Below are 20743 nucleotides of genomic sequence, written 5' to 3' on the forward strand. Positions count from 1 at the left end.
AGTGGGAGGTCAGGTTACAGCAGAAAGCAGGTCAGCATCCTCATTTCCTCTCTGTCCTCTGTACTCATCAGATGTCAACACTATTGTTTAAGTGCGAGCCTCCTTGCATTTCTTTCTACTTATTCCTCATGTATGCTTGACTGACCACCTGACTTTCTTGATTACACTATCCTTTTTATATGTCACATGTGAGGATAACCGCAATGATTCCTTCCTTTGTGACCATCACTGCTCGTGGTTAAGCTGTGACCCTTAAGTAGTGATTGTTTCATTGTGTGTGTGTGTGTTTGTGTATGTTGTAGACTTACTTTCATCTCCACAAACACACACACCATAGTTGAGGAGTAAGTGCTTGTGGGAGAGCTGGCTCATCATGCTGGCTGCTTCAAAGAATGACTATGAGGGATAAAACGAGAGAAGGGATGAGAGAATTTACATTTTATTCTGTTAATTTGTCTCCTCTCTGCATGTGTCTTCAGAGTGAGAGAAAAACTAAATAAACAATGAAAAAAATGTAAATTTAACCAGTCAACCACTGAGTCATTCAGTCAACAAGCCAACCTCTGAATAGTTGCGGTGAGCCTTGTCCAGGATCTTAATAACGACTTCTATCTGATGCATCTCTCCGTAGTCTCCCAGCTCCTTCCTAACACCGCAGAAGATCTTCGTGAACGTTCCTTGGCCCAAACTCTCGCTCTAAAACGTTGAAACAAACACTGTGTTATTGTTATGTTAAAAACCTATTTTTTTGAAAAGGAGTCAAAGAGACTATTTCCTGACCAATACTCCCTAACCATGAAGTTACTTAAACCTTCCAACTCATATTATTAAGGGACATGATGATGGTCTCGCGGTATACTGTGCCAGAAATTCCAAAAACATAATGACAGTGCTGATATTTTTATAACTGACCAAATAACATACTGTGGACTGTATTGTTGACACAAGAACGTTGCAAGATGTCAGTGTCTTTAACTAAAAATTTGTCAAGGGAGAAACTGGCATGGCCGTTTTCAACCTCACCTCAAGTTATCTGAATGAAAATGGGGTCTATGGGTACCCATGAGTTTGCCCTTTACAGACAAGCCCACTTTATGCTAATCTAATGCAGTTTTTGGCAAGAAAAAAAACGTGCAGTTTTTTATGTGCGGTATAAATGTGTTATTTTCGCCTATTCGAAAAATGGTGTATTTGAATATTTCTTCATACTGCGGTCCCAAAACAGTCTTGGAATTGCAAAAACAGGTTATGACTGGAAAGCCGAGACTCTCGTGGATTCAATGAACCCAGCTGTATTGTGATGATGTTAGTCCCCATAGTAGCCATTTCATTGTTGTGGGACCGTTTTTGAAACTTGACCTCACTATATAAAATGACCTCTGGCATAATCACAGCCTCATGAAACTTTACAACCACTAACTAGAGACCGAGGACATTCAGAGGACACCGTCCATGAAAATGTCATTCTTACAGAAATCTCCAAATGTCGAAGGTTTTTGATACCAAATCACAGCATATATTTTTCAACAGTGTTCCTCAAGGTTTTGGTGCTTTAATATGGTATTTTGGAGGGATTTTAAACCATTTTTATCAATTCTTCAGTGGTCAAAAGTTGTTAAAATTAGCACCAAATCTGTGTAACAAATGTTACCAACCCAAAAATTGCTTATGAGACATAATTGAGCATGTGAATGGCCATCATATACTTCCATTATAATGTTTTAAGCCCTTATGCACTCTAAACGTTCGCCTTTGAATAGGCACCTAGCCAAAACACAATGTTTATTACAGATTTATGACTAGAAAAACTTGACACACAGTGCTGAGCTGCATCTCAAATTAACTTTCAGGCTCCCAGTTTTCAGATGATGTACACCACTTCTATGTGGCATATACTGTTGACCCGTTATCTCCCCCTAAAGATCCCCCCTTACCCCCCAAAAAGACAAAAAATGGGTCTATGGTGGGTCTCTAAGGGTTAACAAAAACATGTTCTTCATTATTTGGAAAAGTTACGAGACAAATAAAACCTTCACATGGGCACACATGGAAACTCATATCATCCGATATCTATCTTGGATTTGATAATGACATTTTTTTTTATTGAACTCCTGTATACATCTCACACACTTTTGTTTTGCCATTTCTTAAGTCAAAGCAGGGAGCCACTGAATCTTGGAAAATGTCTCTGAAGTTTAGAGATTGAAGGGCTGCAGGAAGAATCAGCTGATTAATGCCAAAAAGCCCAAAGACAAGTAACTGTCTTTCTCACCTGCAGCCTGGAAACCAAACTGCATAGTGTCACCTCCTGTCTATCTTTTTTACCAGGACTGAACTGTGACTCATCCAACTACACCTTTCATTATCTGACCACATGGATTTGACCGAATTTTAATTCAAAACAGAAGTAAGGTCTCTCCATCTCTCATCTAACCGCATGAATAAGCTGAACAAAAGCTCAAAACAGGAAGATTAAAAACACATGTTGTACCTGCTAAAGAACTGGTGAGAAGACAATATTGCAATACAGAAAACCCCCTGAGCCAAGAGATTAGTGGAACTGCTTTTGTGGTTTTCCTGTGACAGACCTGTTATACAAAACTTCAAGTGAACAACAGAAAACAGAGCGAGACGGAAATGGACTAGTCACCAAAGTGAGTACACGGCTGACACGCTCGTCAACGCACGACAAGCGTGTCAGCCGCACGCACAGCACTCACAAAAGTCCACAGGGATTTCTATTGACACTGAGCTTCTGTAGGAGAGTCAATTAAGGAAGTCTTTTTGTTAAATGCAGTGACCTCACTAACCCTGCAGGAATCTTTAGTCTCCTCTGATTGAGAACAATGGAACGCTGGCTCCTGTTGACAAGCTCACAATGGGCTGTGTCCTCTTTCCTTGTCTGCAACGGACTAGTTTGCCTTCCACAACTAGAAAAGCACTGGCGACTCACTTATGTACAGCTCACATTTGTCTACAATCTACAGCTTCTGTAGGGCAAGAAATCACCTTTTCAATACTCTTGTTGGCTTCTACAAAAAAAATGTGTACATGAGGCAATGTGTGTAAAACTAATACAACCTACAATAAATCGACTGAAGAATTGGCCTTATAAGGAGTGTTGATATTTTCTGCTGAGAGATAACACTAAAGAAAGAAGTCAAAGAAGGTTATCTTACAATGATGAGGTCCTCTTTTCGGATCTTGTGGAAGACCATCTGGCTGATGTCGTGTTTTTGAAGTGAGGGAGACAGAGGGACCTCTGCCCCTTGGTTACTCCTACACACCAGCATGTTGGATTTGTCTGAAGAAATGTTAAGATGGACATAGATTAACTCACACTTTGGTGCTACATCTGATTAACACCAGATTATTGTTTTTCCATGTGTGACACTGTTTAATTGCAAATTTAAGTACAAATATAACAGCTACCAATTGTAAAGTTGGACTGCTTAGTTTAAAGTTTTTAATCACAAATATCAGCATGAATAAAATGTGTCTTGGGGGTTTTTTTGGCCCTTATAAATGGGTAACTTCACTCAGAAACAACGTTTTTGCCAGAATAGCTTTGACAGCTGGAAACCTGGTGAAGTAATCATTGAGTCATTAGTATTCATCAGTACCTCCATTAAATTCCCACAGAGATGTAGTGGTCATGTTGTGCTGGTGGGCAGAAAAAATCTTGCTTTTTTACCCTTTTAAAGGATAGTATTGATTCTGCTGCAGTGAATGATACAATACAGTTAAAATAAATCAATACATTTCTATCAGTGATTTAACATTTCTTCAAAAATTTCATACAACTTGCTTCACCATGGCTGACATGATGCTTGGCTGTTTATGTTTATGAGCTTCCAGAGCTTTAAACTGCCAATTATAACTGCATGCTGAGGGTCAATGGTAACTTCAAAGAATAAATATTCTGTAGTCTTAATTGGCCTAAATCCGATGGGAAAATGATTGACTCAGAAACAAGACCTCTGATATGAGCAGAAGCTTGGGTAGAAGATGGGTAATTGGCTGCAGGAGGGATTTAAGAGATTTGGGAAAGGCGCTAAAAAATAACAAAATGACAAGATAACAGTGTCAACGACTCCTGTGGGACAGGAATTCTGTGGGACTTTCAACAAGGGGTCATCAGTTGAGAGGCAAACACGGCTTATTGTACACTAACTGATTCAATCGGGTGAGTTTGAAAAAGAGTTCTAGCACCCGTCACCATTTTCTTATAATTTCTAATAATTGCTTTCACAATGTCATGAAACATGACTGTAACATCTGACATGATCCGGATTTTGAAGCCTAAGCGTGATCATATTAATAATCAATAACGATATTCACTTGTGCGAATCATTGGCTGATGGTTTTAACAGCACTCACTCAAAGTTTTACAGTTGATCCAATATGTGCATCCATACATAAAAAGATGAGATGCTGTTGCCAGTTTTTGCAAAATTATTGTGAACTGTTCTACGCTGACCTTTGGGGCTAGGTGCGGAGCACCTGATCAGCTGGAATGTGTATCCATCGGTGCGAAGCGCCTCCTTTTGGTAGCAGTGCAGAAGTTCTCTAAGGGAGCCGAAGCTCCTCTTGGCACCGCTCAGGATGTACTCTCCCGACTCCGTCTTTACGATCTGACAGTGCTTATAGTCCACCATAGTTTCATACTGAAAATAAAAGAGAAATTTATGGTTAAGTTGTGCTAAAGCTGATTTTAACTGACTACAGAGAACACTCCCTGAGGACGAGTCAATCTAAGTAAGAACACATAAGTTCTCAATAAACTTACATATCTACTACTTCAATTTATTCTCAACTTCCTTCAGATTAATTACATTAAATACACTAATTTTGTATTGATGCCACAATTTTGAGACTGCATGAATGGACTTAATTGTAATTACAATAATGTAAAACTGCTGCATCTGATTTAAACAGAAACAGTATGTCATTGTGTGTATGGTGCTGCTATCAGCTGAGTTGTCCATTTAATGTGAAAATCAAACCTTATTGCTCCCTCCAGTGGTTAAAATTATGGGCATTATTTTAAAGGCTCTGGTGTACACACCTTTAAGACTACCTGTGTTTCAGTGTACCAGTGAACAAACCCAGTTTGCTTTCACAAACAGCCACTCAGTTAAATGTTGTGATGCCGCAGTCACTGTGACTGACCATCTTCCTCCTAACTAACTATTACACCAGAGCACTTTAAAATGTACTCCGGCACTAGAGTACATTTACAATACAGTCTAAAGGCTCTGGTTGTTGTGACATGATGCTAATGGAGGAAGACACATTTTAGTAGTTGCTGAGATGCATGTGATCATGGGCTCCGGAAGCGAGTCAGTAATGTCAATCAATTAGCAAAGACTTTGTTGAAGCCTGTAAAGTCACATGTGAGAAATACAGTACTTCACATTGAAGATGAACCCAACATTAACAGTGCTTACCCCCACCACAAACGACATGAAGAATTTGTCATAGTCCCTGGGGCTACAGCGAAGGATGTAAAGGCCTTGGTGGTTGCCAGAGCGCCGCAGCTTACCAATCGTAAACTCCATCCTGTGATCAAAGAGACAGAATGTGTCTTTGTGTGTGTATAAATCTTTGGTTGTGGGGGTACAAGCACATGTGCGACGTGCTGTATCTGTACATACTGTCTGTGTGATACTCACGACACAGGGCCATGGCAGTAGCTCTGAATGCACTCCAGAAGTCTTGGCGGGGCCACTTCTTTACAAAGATAATGATGAGCATCTGCAACCAGTCTGTAATATCCATCAACTAATGATACAAATGACAGAGCCTCTGAGAGAGACGGAAAATCCAGTTCCTTGAATGAAAAGAGGGGAGACAAAAGTAAATTATTCAGTACCTGCTTTTATTATAATCATTGTATAACAGCTTATCGAGACAATTTGTTTTTTTTGGACTGGCTTTTTTTCTTTCCTACTCTGTTGTCATTTATAACTTTCATGAGGAACCTAACAACATTTACACTTCATATTCTTGTTGATACACAACATTCATCTCTCACCCTCTGTGGTAAAGGCAGAGCAACAAACTAAACAACAAAATCAAAAGAGGAACAAACCATAACACAGCAACACAATGATCGAGATGACGTAGATAACACAAAGGCAGTTCCTTAATGAATCAACAACCCAGAAGGACGTTAAATTAGTAATCACATATTCACGCCACAGATGAATACACAAAACTTCAGCACAACCAAATTGAACATCTACGTGTCCTCTAACAACCACCCCAGTCCCACTCCACCCACCAATCCATCGCCCATTAACTGTCATAAACTAAATTACTTCACAGGTCGGTATAATGGGTCCAACCCAGTTTTTTCAAGATTATCTTTTTTGTTACCATGCAAAAAAAGGCACAATTGTTAAACTGGGGAAATCCCTATCCCTTACATCCATACACTTCAGTCTTCATTAAAGAACATAGTTAAAGATAGGCAAGTGTACGAAACTCTTGTGATAGTCACACTAATTAAGCTTAGTTAAATCGTTTATCTTCATGTGCGTAATTCATTTGATCAAAACAGATTAACAAATGTTGCTGTGTCTCATAAGAATACTCCAAAACCTGGTGCCTACATCATCCACAATCTAACTCTACCGCCAACAGTTCAGTCAGTGATTTCGGTGACATTTGGTTCACATCGCTAACCTCAAGCAGAGATGAGGAGCAGGTTACAGAGAGTCTGATAACCTCACTTCTTTCTCTTTCATTTTCAAACATGTAGTTTTCAGGCCCAACATATCAGAAATTGCACAAATCCCATGAGAGCCACAAAATTTTTTTCACATATCCTTTAGTCCTTTTCCTCAACCCCTGTGAACATTTTGGTGTTTAACATCTGTGGTATTCAGCTGCTGTTAAAAGCAACTTGAACAACAAAAATAAAGCAAAGTAAACAAAATCATTCATCTTGGAGTGAAAGCAGAGCAATGTGGAGCAGATCATCAAGAAGATTAAAGTGTGTACTATACCAAGATCTGGTTGTCCTGTCTGGTGAGGGTAACTATGCGACTCTCCACAGAGCCTTCCTGATTGGACTGCTTGATGCTGATGTCTATCACCTCTGAGAAGTCACAGTATGTCTGCAGCTCCTACAGACACAAAAAGAGTAATAATGAGTGGGTTACATTTGTTTTAGATAAAGAAGCACGCACACACGTACTCTTGTTATTGGCAATTAATTGTAATAACCAACTACTGGAGCTCCATCTATTGGTTAAAACCAGCCAGGAAAGCATCACAGTGTGACTGGTATTATACAAATGCATTACCATGGCAACATGAAACCATCTCCTGGGCCTCACCTCCTCTGCTCCCTCCGCCTCTTTCCCTTTTGACCACTGGATGCCCTTGTTGCCCATGACGACGATGGTAACCTCGCGTGCGGAGAGGTCAGTGACTTGGAAGCGCTCAGAGTAGAGGGATGGAAGCAGAATCTCGAGGCTCATCAGGTATTTGAGCTTGAGGTTGCACACCGTGGCCTTGCACTCATTAAACTGCTGGATGAACCTCTTGAAGCGAAAGCGGATCCGCTTCCGAGTCAGGATGTTGTATTCCTGGATGCGGTCTCGCATGCATCTCGGCAGGAAGGACTTGTAGCTAAAAGCAGCGAGAGGGTCGGGGGTGGGTGGTTGATCAGGAGGAGATGGAGTTGAGAATAACAAAAAGGGGAGGGAATGAAGGACAAATGCAGAAAAAGAGGAAAGACAAAGAAGAGAGGGGCAAGTGAAAGAAGAAACAAGGTTAAAAGAGCTGAATAGGGCTGAAACGAATAGCTGAATAACTGATTAGTCGATTGACAGATGAATACTATTTTGATAATCAATCGTTTCAGTCATTTTTCAAGCAAAAATAGTGAAAAAATGCTACAAAGTTACTGCGTCTCTTCCTCATATATAATAGCAAACTGAATATCTTTGGCTTTTGAGCTTTTGGTCAGACAAAACAAGATATTTGATCGCTAAAATGCTGATATGGGCATTTTTTCACTTTTTTTCATTTCATAGACCAATTGATTAATCAAAAATAAAGAATCGGCAGATGAATCGATCATGAAAATAATTGCAGCCCTAGAGCTAACACTGAGTGCTTTGTGCAGGTTCAGCTAGTGTGCATGCTGAGTTTAACCTGAGAATCAATCCGTAGCCATCACAAATTGTACTAAAGACTCACTTGAAACAAAAATAAATACAATTAGGGATGAATTAAAGAGAAATTAAATTATACTTAACATTTCAAGTATGGACACAGTGCATAAGCACAGTGCAGGTCAAATATTATAGACACACTGAAACATTATCTCATACACCGAGATAATTGATTCAACTGCATGAAACTATCTTGATGCTCACTGTATCCCGAGGAGTTTGTCACACTGCTCTGAAGTTGTCATTCATAAGCTTTACCACATGCACAACAGCGAAACAGGAAGTATTTTACAATATTTAGGTGGTTACAGTACAAATGTGTGGAAAGTACAAGTTAAATGGGGTTTTTTTTCCCCACATTTTAAAGGCTGCTTTATAATTAACACACATTGCTGAACTTTTTAGATTCTTCTCAAATACCGAAAATATTGTCACGTACTGTAATTCAAATCAGCAATTTGCCATTATGGCTAAAATAACATGCTATTACATTCGGTCAATATTGTTCATCTCTTGTGAGTGAGTGCATCCTACCTGGTATCATTGTAGATGTCTACAGGTGACTGACCGCTTTCTTTGGCGAGCCTCATCATGTCCAGCACTGCCATGCCCAGACACTCTTCCTGAGCCTCGTGGCTTACTGGAATATGAACCCTGCCCTTGAGAAAGTCACTACGCCACTGCAGGACGGAACACAAGATGCAAAAAAATCAAAAATTAAATTAAAAAGAATCTGATGGATATCAGATCTGTGGGAGAGGAGGAGGGTCAACATGTTTACTGTCTTATCTTAAATTTACAGTGTGAGTATAAACATTAAAGAGTGAGTCATTAAATAAAAACAAGCACAGAAGTTTTTTGGATATGCTTGCCACCATTTTTGGTGATACAAGTTTTCAAAATACATTAAAAGTCCGTTTTAGAGTTAAAGACCTTTGAACCAAACTAGTTGAGGCACGGATTCATTCTGCAAAAGCTTTATTATAAATAAAAATAAATGTTACAGTTTATTTAAAGAAAGCTTTTTGCAACCTGAAACTCCTTTTATTCCATATTTCATTAACAAACAAATCAGCGGTTAAGTTGGTAGGACTGTACAAGCTCGACAACAGCAGGTGTCTGTGAGTAATAAACACTCTGTGGGTCAATCTGTTGACACCCAGCTCATGGTGTCAATGTGAACAGCGGAGATAAAAAAAAAAAGCTGAATAAAGCTGTGTGTTTCAAGTTCTCGCAAGCATGTGGAAAGAAAAAAAAACGCACCTGCAAACACACACACACACGCATGCACACACACACGCACATACTGTATGTGGGCAGTGACACAAGAAAACAGTGTGAAAGAACCCTGACATATCCTTGTTCCCCAATTTGTACATCTTAAACACTCTTACTACCCCACTTCCTGTTTTCAACTTGCACAAAAGAATGGCTGACATGACAGACAGACTGGCAGTTAGTCAGAGAGTCAGGGTAAACAAGCACATTTTATCTCCCCCCGCCCAACATTTCTGCTTATCATTATATTAACAAAAGTAAAATAGGAAAATGGGTGCAAGGAGGTGAAGAAGAGGGCATTAGTTTCTCAAGTTTTGTCCTCTGGTTTACATGCAGTTTAAAAGAAAACATTCACACATTTTGTAGCCTCCACATGCTAACCACAACTGGAACTATATAAGCATACAGTATGCGGTAGATTATTTGTGGGCTCACAGGGTGATAAGTACGCTTTTAGTTTGTGGCCTGAGAAATTCTCAAGTCTTTGTTTGACATTTACAGGTACAGTACATTCACCTAATAATCCTACTCTGGCTCTGTTGCAGCATGGTGGTATCATGGCAAAAAATGCAACATCCAAACTCCTTTCCAATAAGTTATCATACAACGATCCACACATTTCAAACCTTCTGCATACTATTTTTTTGTGTATATATGTACAGTAAAACATATCTTAGGTAATTGGTAAAACCTGATATTGTATTTTATCTAGAGGTCCCCTCCAGACATGTTTTAAAATGTATATAAAATACTCTACTTTAAATAATATGGCAACTGTTAAGCATGAATCCCGGAGAAACATGGTTACCAGAGAAAACATAGCAGTACCAGTGAGCAGTGCAGCGAACACACCAAACATCTCGCATTACTTGCACAAATTTAACTATGAGATCATTTGTGTTTATTCGCCCCAAACAGCTGGTGAGCAACGGCAGGCAATGACTAGTCCCCAACCAGCACAGTGATGTTACTGAAGCTCAGTCTGAATGAACCCAAAATAAATTTGATTAATACAGATTTTGCTGTGATTTAATTGTAATAAACGGATCAAATGGATAACGAAATAACTAGTCTACATCATGATGCTGATTTGTAAAAGTTATTTCACAGTTTGTGTGTTAGGCTCATCAGAGACCCAAATATATAAGCACAAGCACTGCAAAAGTGACTTTTTCATAATATGGCCCCTTTAAAAACACAAATGCAAAGACTTCATGTTGATACGAGGTGTAAACTAACCTGCAAAAATTGGTATGCCATGACACAATCATCCATGATGGGGGTCTCCATCCCCTTGGAAACACCATAGCGATGAGCATGGGATGAATTGCCGCTGTTATACCAGCCAGGAAAGTAGTACCTGGATAGAAGAGTAGACAAGACAGGAGCCAGTAAGACACAGACAAAGAAAAGAGAAATATTGAATTAAAAGAGAAGTGATCCAGGCATTAAGTACATAAAGAGTCTGAAACAGGAAATGGAAATGAAAAACAAAACTGAAAAAAAAAAAAAAACTATGTCTATGCCTACCTGATTCTGAAGTGTAGGCTCTCACTGTCTGACTGCTGCAGTTTGAAGATGTGATTAGGAGGGAACCATATCTGGTCGCTTTCCCTCATCAGGCCAAACAAGTTGCAGAACACTGGAGCAATACCTGGTAAGACAAAGAAAACAATCATCTCAGGTCATTAAAATGTTTACTGTAGACAGAACAGACAGTTTTATTTTGGCAGTAAAAGTCACTGAAACTCAGTGTACTTTATGGAGGTTTGAATTTGTGGCTACAATAACTGCTGCAGATACCAAGGAGCATATATGGAAGTATTTTCCATTTGGTCAGATTCACTTTGTACCCACACATGAACAATATTTACAACCAGCAAATATTTAGAACATAAACAAAGTTGCGCGTGCACTGTGTGTTTACAGTACATAAACAGAGAGTAGGCTGCTGTGGCGGTAACACTGTAGACTGCAAGTGACTGTGCTTTGACACATGATTGCAACCAAGTACCTTTTCTCAGTGGTGTTTTTCGGTGGAGTTATTTGTGTTGACTCAGTGAAAACCACAGTTAAGTCCCCTGCTTAAGAGTGTATAAATGAAAAATGAAGTTCCCATCAACGGTTTAGTGAGTTTGCCTGTTTGCCAGGAGTTTGTCTAAGATTTTTTTCTATGATGAAAGTTAACGATGATACTGCTCAGGGGGTAACAACTTTAGTATAGATGACTTTTACCTCATCATCTGATCATAACAGCCTACTTCGGCAGAATTTTATTTCCAACCATTCCCACAACTCCTCGTGCTGTTTTAAAAACACCAGCACCACCGATAGCAAGGTGTTTTATCAGTCAGGCCAAAACGTCCATTAGCAGAGAAAATATCATCAAGCAACAGGAAGCACACGAATCTCACAAGAATGAAGCAATCGTATGAGGATGGGAGTGCTGCGTAAGAGGAAGTATGCTCAACCACAACGGGAAGTCAGCTCAGTGTACTTACAAGGTTGATCTACGTATAATATGTATAAGCCCTACCTTACCTTGAATTGTTTATTAAGATAAGATAAAAAAAGATAAGATAAGATAAGACTTTATTGATCAGAGGGGAAATGTGCATGTTACAGCAGTGCAGGAAACAAGGAAACAGATAAGAGCTAAGAGTAATAAATGCAAACACAATAAGAAGTCAAGTAAATAGAATTCAATCTATATACATTATAAACATTACAAAACAATATAAAATAATAAAGTAACCAATATGCTTTCTTAACTGTTTTTAACCGTAGGAGCTGAGAACATTAATAAAATGTGAATATTGATTATGTATTCAACAGTTTTGCCATCTTTGCCTTCTAAAGGGTTAAATATGTTAATGTTAATATTCACTTCTTGTGTTAATTATGTGAATGGAAAAAAAGCCTATCAAAGTGCAATGATATACGGGTCTGCCGGGAATGTGAATACATTTTACTTCATCCTGGTGGGAATGTAGCAAGACTTCCAGTCCTACATCAACATGCATCATCAAATTTGATCTCAATAGTAAGTCTACAAACTCATCTTATTACCAGACCACATTTAAAAAACCGTCAAGAATAACCAAATAGATAAAGCACAGAAAATCCCTCACATGTGATGGTTATTTGATTGTGGTTAAACCACGAAATAGAGAATGGGAGAGTAAGACAGCTGGAGGCGAGGTAGATGTTAAGATGAAGAACAGGACGAGGAGATGCAGGAAGTAGAAAGTGGTCAAATAAAAAATTAAAAGCAAGAGGATGGAGAAAGGAGAAAAATAAAAAGGAGAGAGAGACGGGTTGTTTCTTATCAGCTCGAGAGGGAATGGAGTGTGGCAGGGAGAGATAGAGCTAAGGCGGAGAGGAAAACAGACACAACAGTTCCCCAACTTCCTGATTTGAGTTTGCTAGAAAGAGAAGGTGAAAAAGCAGGCTAAACACTGAAACTCTAGAAAATAAACAACTAAGGACAAAGCCTACTGGTTAAGACACAAACTGTACGACTGTAACTGCAAGGTCGTCCACAATTCTATATCAGCCGCAAGGTGTACCAGTGGTGGAAGAAGTGTTCAGATCTTTTACTTAAGTAAAAGTAGTAAAGTGTTTTATTATTATTATTATATATGATGTTTTTTGGATTAATATTACTGCTGAATCAATGTGTATGTTGCATTTTACTGTTGTAGTGTTTAAGGTTGAGCTATACTACTTTGTATACCATTGGCTGGTTTAATCTACAGTCATGCATCATATTCTATAAGATCATCATATGTTTCTAGCATCGCTGTCCCGTGAGAACCATGTATCTCTAAAATGTCAACTTTTTATGCGCTCAGAAAAACAGCCCTGCTTTCAGCTTTGTGACAGCATTTTCCAGCTAATCCAAAAGGCTTATTAATTAGTTTTCTTAGCTTTGGCATTAGGAGAATGTTCTCAACCCATAAAGGAGCACTTAATCCTTCAATTTCTCATAAACATCAAACTTTAGGATCACCAAATTTGGAGATAGTTTTCACTGGACTGGAAGGGTATACAGAATTGTAATCTGTGGTAACTACAGCTGTCAGACAAATGTAGTGGAGTAGAAGTATAAAGTTGCATAAAATGGAAATACTTCGTAAAGTACCTTGAATTTGTACATAAGTACTTAGTTACATTCCACCACTGAGGTCAGGTGTACATGTATAACACTGACTAAATCAGGACTTCACAATGTTGAAGAAACAACCGGATATGTGATGATAAAAGCAGGAACATCATCAAACCACTGAACTGTTGAAGAGCTTTTGAACATGACACCGCTAATTTATAAATTATTCAATTCATACATGGTTAATTAACACCCTATGAAATAATCAAATATAATAAATGATCACACCACTTAATTTTTATTGTCTTTTTTTCCTTTTCCTTGTTTTTAAGTATATTTGATGCACATTTCTGTTCTTTTAGCATCATGCAAAGCCCATATTAAACTAATTCATATGAATAAACTAAACTGTGTGGGCAGACATCAGAACTGAAATCCTCTTGTGACTCACCACATGCTTTCGCTGCACTGATGCAGAGTTCCTCTGCTATGTACTCCCCGGGTGGAAACGTGAGAACACTCTCTGAACCGTTGGCCCCACCTCCTTCACCATCCTTCCCAGGGTAGTACATGTGGACACTTAGGCAGGTGGCATCCATGTCCGGCTTTGGGTCAAGTTCGGCGGTTGGGTCAAGGTCCGGGACAAGGCCACTGTCATGTGCTGAGGGGCAGGAGGTGGGCAGGTCCATATCTGTCAGCAGAATACAGGCCATGTGCTGCTTACCACAAACATCCACCTGTAAGCAGAGAAACCAATAAAACTGGTAAGAATGATAGTGAGTAGAAAGTACAGAATATACTGGAAATTAATTAGGTAAGAGGAAGGAATTTTTTGAGTGAAGCAAGCAGTGTTTTACGGGGCTTACCAGCCAACTACAGCTTTCTGTCTGACAAACAAGCTTTTTAGATTTTAATGTGTTTTTTTTACACATTTACAAGAGTCTACAGCCACACTATCAGCTCTGTGAGGATGTTAGGCACAGTGGTGTTTTGAGCTACATGCTAATGTTGGCATGCTAACATGCTGATGTTAAGCAGGAATACTGTTTACCATGTCCACCAGGTTAGTTTAGCGTGTTGGCTAGCATGCTAACATTTGCTAATTAGCACCAAACACAAAGTACAGCTGAGGCCTATGGGGGTGTCATTAGTTTTGCTGGTATTTGCTCCATGTGGAGCACACACACTCACAGTGGACTGAGTCCCGCCCTCACTGAACCACAGAGAGCAGAGGGGAGGACAGAAGCAGCGCCACCATAAATGAAACAAGTGCAGATAAATTAGGTAAATCATATAAATAAACATAATCTCTACTGTGTTTTGCTCACTGTCATTTATGGTCACACTGCTTCTCTTCTCTCCTCTGCTCTCTGTGGTTCAGTGAATTATGTCAATAAGTTATTTATATATGTACATTAATAAAATAATAAGTTTAACCAACTACTATTTCTGATGCCGACTAGCAAAGGTAGCAACCTTCAATTGAGTAGTTGACTTTACACGTACATCCCTAGTAGCCCGCGCTGTAATGTGTATCTTAGCTGATGCTGCTTTGCTTGCAGAGGTCTAAGTAAAACAGGGTTATAGTGAACAAAAAGCTTTATATTTAAATGTGCAAAAGTGAAAAGTAAAGCTTGAAGTCTGCTCAGTTTGGTTTGAACATTTTCCCCCGAGTACTACTAGTTGCATCTGTCAGCAAGCAACGTATTGCAATTGCACTAAATATAAAATTTTTGCAGACCACAACAATTTTGAGCAGTGACTCATCCAGATGCCTGAAATTCCATTGAGTCCCTGTCTAGCCCCTGTGACATGAAATAGGCATTATCAGTATCATCAATTACATTTATGGTTGCTTATCAGAACATATAATTACTTGTCACAAGACTGACTATACAGGCTACCCTGAATTGCTCTCTCTCATATTATGCATACACAATATATTCTTTGCAGATGTGGTGCTGTCGCTGCTCCAAGTTGTAATATTTTAAGCTGTCAGCAGATGAAAATATTGGATATCCGTCCGATACTGACTCAAATAGCTGGATTGGGTGTCAATGACAATGGGCTGATCTGGTATTGGATACCATTATTTTAATAAAAAACAATTCAGTAAATTTGTATCTATGTATTTATTTGTTATATTTTGTTTTACAAAGTTAGGAAAGCAATGTTTAAGTCAAGCCTGATTTTGCCTGACATATAAAAGAATGATCCCAGTCTCTTCAACACAGGGAGGCACACAGCTTATTAATTTAACACTGGTATTGGATCAGTACTCGGTATTGGACAATACCCAAAGACCAGGTATCGGTATCCGGACTGAAAAAGTCGGATCAGTGCATCCCTAGTTAATGGGATATGCTCTATACTGTACAGATGAGGCCGAAATTATTGGTACCCTTGCATTTTATTAAAATAACGCGCCATACACCCTGAACAGTGTTGAAATTAAAAGATATTTTATTATCAATGCATGTCTATGTTTGGTTTGCAGTGGAACAAAACAAAAACGTTGTGAAAATAACTGAATCACCTGGACAAAATTATTGGTAGCCTTTGGAAGTTGTAAGAAATAATCGATTAGTAGTGATACTTTAAGCAGACTATTGTGTTTTAATTAGTAACACAGGTATTTTCAATCTTATAATCACTCATGCAGCCAGTTTAAAAGGAGAAAATTACTCACTCTGCTGTTTTGTGCCACTATGTGCATCACAGTGAACATGGAAAACAGAAGGAAAACTAAACAGTGGTCTGAAGACATTAGAAAAAAAGGTAATAGCCAAGCATGGTGAACATAAAGGTTACAAAACCATCTACAAAGAGCTTCACATTCCTGTGACCACTGTTGCCAACATTATTAAGAAGTTTAAGGCTCATGGAACTGTAGCCAACATCTCTGGATGTGGTTGCAAGAAGAAAATTGGGCCGAGATTGAACAGAAGGATTGCTCGAATGGTTGAGAAAGAACCAAGGAAAACTTCAGTGCAGATGCAAGCTGATCTTCAAGTTCATGGTACAATAGTTTCAAGTCACACCATCCGTCGCTGTCTGAATGAAAATGGGCTCCATGGTAGAAGACCCAGGAAGACCCCACTTCTAAGAGGGACACAAAAAAGGCAGACTGGACTTTGCCAAAATGCATGTTGACAAGCCACAGTCCTTCTGGGAGAATGTGCTTTGGACAGATGAAACAAAATCAGAGCTTTTTGGTAAATCACACCAACCCTATGTTTACAGAAGAGCAGATGTTTACCATGCCTGAGCAGCATGCCTGAAACATGGAGGAGGCTTAGTGATGTTTTGGGGTTGTTTTGCTGCCTCAGGCATTGGGTGCCTTGAATCTCAGCAGGGCACAATGAAATCAGAGGACTATCAAGGCATTTTGGAGTGAAACATACATCCCAGTGTCAGAAAGCTGTGTCTTAGTTGCAGGTCATGAGTATTCCAGCAGGATAATGACCCCAAACATACATCAAAAAGCACCCAAAAGTGGATGAGAAGAAAACGTTGGACCATTCTGAAGTGGCCTGCTATGAGTCCTGATCTGAATCCCATTGAACATCTTTGGAAAGAGCTGAAACTTGAAGTTGGGAGACAGCAAGCCATCAAACCTGAGAGAACTGGAGCAGTTTGCTCAAGAAGAGTGGAGAAGTATATAAACCTTATTCAGAGTTACAGAAAGCGCTTGACTGGAGTCATTGCCTCCAAAGGCTGTGCTACAAAGTATTAAGTTAAGGGTACCAATATTTTTGGCCATGCCATTTTCATTTATTTTATAATGTTATGTTGTAAATCACAAGCAAAATTTCATTTATATTCAATGTGAAATAAAGAATGATGGATACCATATACTTCTGTCAGTTTCAACTTAGTACAAAGAAAATTTAGCTTTTTTTTAAAAAAAAAAAAAGGTGGAAGGCTACCAATAATTTCGGCCATGTCTATAACTGGGCTGAAGGATGACTCCAACTATGCCATGAAAGGTTTGGGATTCAACAGATTATTCCAATAGTGCACCTTCAGTTTTCATTGGATGGGGTTTGTGCCATTTTTTGCAACAACTGAACATTGTTTTGCAGTTGTATGTTAACTGTTGACCACCAGAGTTTTCTTCTAGGATTCAGTATCAAAGTGCCTGGAGACCCAGTTACAGTTCCCATTTAAATTGCATCATGGAGTGTAATAGTGAAACAGTTTCTCTATTTCTGGCAATACATTTCATGATCGCTCAAAAAAAGGGAGGTTGACATTTGAAGCAGAGACACAAAAGCCAAGGCAATTACAACAACCACTAAAATCAGTAAGTCAAATCTGAGAGTGAGCTGAGAGTTCCAACATCTGTCCTGGTATGTATTTTAAGATATGCATGTAAAAGTTAATAGTATTTATTGGTTTTTGGCAGATGTACACTTTCAGCTGAAGCAACCCCCCAAATACAGAGATAATAATGTTAATGTTGCTACAACTGTGTTTATTAAGGTTTTTATTCCTGCCGCACATTATAATCATACACATAGAGGAAGTGAAATCAGCTACTGTATTATATAGTTGATATGAAAGCGCTTGACAATAATGGTCATCTCCCACACTGACTGGAAACTTTATCTGATAACACAGGAATGCTTAGCTCACATCTACAGTTGTTGCCTTCATGCTCTCTTTGTTTGTTGTTGTGAGCTTCTTTACCCTCTGGCTGACCCCGAGCTAGTCAAAAAAGGTAAATCAAGGGCTTTGCATCAAATAGCTTACTGAGTGGCAGCTCCACAACATACATTACTTCTCAAACTTATAATTGTCTTTAAAATATCTAAAATATTTTACCTTGAAAAAAGTGTGTGTTCATTTTTTGGAATTTGAACTCAGTGATAACTTATAAACACTGCCTGAGTTACAAAAGTTGGCAGGCACATTTTATGCAAATGTTGTAAATGTAGCATTTGTTTAATATTTGAGAGAGTAGCTAATCCCATGCAGGACACAGCACAGAACCTGGCACAAGGTAAAAGTAAAAATAAAGACATAGAAGCAGGAGTTTGTGATACTACATAGTTTGATATGTGGCAAGAGGAAGCTCAGCACATGTTTAAGATGACATTGCTCTCTCACCATTTTGTCAGTGTGTTTACACACCCAAAACGTTTATCATGTAGCAGACAGGCAGAGAGTTAGACCAGTTCCTTCTGTCTTATCGGGGCCTTGGTGCTGGTTTAGGTCAGTGCTATCAGCTCAGCCACATTTTTTGCCTTTTATGCCTGCTCTGCTTCACTACTGACCACAGATGCCACTTCTTCAATCAGCACTCTGGACATTTTGCACTGTTGGGCTTCCTTTTAAAGTTTTGATAAAGTTGCACTGTTGGCCAATTAAAATACTTGGAGAAATAATTTTGGAGAAATTGAAATCTACAATATCTGGCTATGTTGTAGAGGTCCATGTTAAGATATTTAGAAAAGTGCAGTGGCCTGCAAAATCAGATAACACTGCATTGTTGGCTGCTGTGCAACAACCTTGACAAAATGTCAGTCGGAAGAATATAAATGAGCCCACAAATTCAGATGTCCCATGCATACATACATGGTAAGGTCTAAAACAATTGATGGGCCTTGACAAACATATCTAATTCATTTTGATATCTGGCTCAATATTTGCTTTCCTCTCCTACTGTAAGTCAGGGAATAGCATTATCCATACCTTACCGCAAAGCCAAGGCAAATAGCATGGACAAAGTGGTCAGGGTATTAAAATTACAACAATGTACACACTATACTAAACCTAAAATGATTAGTCGATTGACAGAAAATTAATTTTAAGTAATTTCTTAGGCATAAATGAAAAATATTCCCTTGTTCCATCTTCTTAAATGTGAATATTTCCTGGTTTTCTTACCCTCCTATGATATGTACCCTTTGGGTTTTAGAGTGTTGGTCAGGCAAAAGAACTAGGAAATACATGATTGTAATGGCCATTTTTGCAGAGTGATGGAAGGTTTTGTGGTCTGATAAAGCCAATACTGACTTTTTGGACCATAATACTAAATAGTATGTTTGGTGTTAGCCAACCGGACACATCACCAGAAACACATCATGCCAAATATGAAGCCTGACATCATTGTGCTGTGGAGCTAATCTGTTCATGGTTCACTGAACTTGAGCAGTTTTGCAAAGAGGACTGGAGAACATTTCCAGTGTCCAGATGTGCAAAACTACTCTGCCATGGTTCCTAAAATGACTAGGAGGGGCTGATAGACAGCTGGTTAATAAAGTGTCAAAAATGTGCAAGCACTTATTCAATTATGTAAAAAAATAAAACTGAATTATGTCCGATATGACATAATCATTGCATCAATGTAGCTTCACACAGGCCAACACCAGTCAACTTAGGTGGAGCTCTCTAGAAGCCTGAAAAACACTGATCAAAAAGGGCATCATTGGGTGAGTAATTTTTATATACATGCTAAATAGGGTGTGGTGATTATCATCTCAGTGCCATCAGTCACCTAACATCTTTGGAAGAAGAAGACCAACTTTGCAAAGCAGTAAAAAATACTACTGTTGTCCATCAGGTTCTGAATGGCATGTGTGAAATGTGAACACAGCACCACAAATATGCAGCCAAGGACTAATGATTTCCATGGATGAAAGGCAGATGATTATTTCACAGCTAAATGTCACTGTCTCACTGTCACTACACTGAAGGCACAACATACTGCATGACTTTCTCGTGAAGAGAAAAAATTCTTGAAAATGTTGCAAAGCTGCTGTTCATTATATATTGAGGGCTTAGATCCAAAGGGGCGTAAGTGACATTTCGCCAACTTTACAGGAGGACCAAAACAAAAAAAGGGGCATAAGTGACATTTCGCCAACTTTACAGGAGGACCAAAACATAAAAATTACCATAGTTTGATCTGACTTTGTGTATTGATTTCAATCTTTAAGAGAAAAAAATGATATACACATGGATGACAGTATGCTTAATGAACAATATTTCATCATTTATTCAAAAACTTTCTTTTTTTTTTTACATTTTTAAATTTGAAAAAAGTGACGTGCCCTTTTGGCACCAATGTTTCATTTTATTTTGACTATAAAATAAGGTGACATCTGGTGACAATATCAACAAAGCATTACATTAATGACTTTAAAAGAAACAATCCATTGTG

The 20743-nt window shown here is 38.7% G+C and overlaps 1 protein-coding gene across 2 annotated transcripts in view; it reads right to left on the reverse strand.

Annotated features, from left to right (window-relative positions):
- jak2a (Janus kinase 2a) overlaps positions 1–20743 on the reverse strand; it is a 38733-nt gene that overhangs the window by 7261 nt on the left and 10729 nt on the right. For both annotated transcript variants that reach the window (XM_044332727.1, XM_044332726.1), the window contains exons 2-13: positions 14027–14312; positions 10998–11121; positions 10707–10827; positions 8724–8869; positions 7347–7641; positions 7014–7133; positions 5676–5833; positions 5451–5562; positions 4481–4667; positions 3180–3304; positions 562–696; positions 309–396 (exon numbers count right to left, since the gene is read on the reverse strand). In XM_044332727.1, coding sequence (XP_044188662.1) covers positions 309–396; positions 562–696; positions 3180–3304; positions 4481–4667; positions 5451–5562; positions 5676–5833; positions 7014–7133; positions 7347–7641; positions 8724–8869; positions 10707–10827; positions 10998–11121; positions 14027–14288 — 1873 coding nt within the window. In that variant the 5' untranslated portion in view covers positions 14289–14312. The remainder of the gene's footprint in view (positions 1–308; positions 397–561; positions 697–3179; positions 3305–4480; positions 4668–5450; positions 5563–5675; positions 5834–7013; positions 7134–7346; positions 7642–8723; positions 8870–10706; positions 10828–10997; positions 11122–14026; positions 14313–20743) is intronic.

Source organism: Thunnus albacares, chromosome 18 (genome assembly GCF_914725855.1).
Source record: "Thunnus albacares chromosome 18, fThuAlb1.1, whole genome shotgun sequence".
NCBI lineage: Eukaryota > Metazoa > Chordata > Actinopteri > Scombriformes > Scombridae > Thunnus > Thunnus albacares.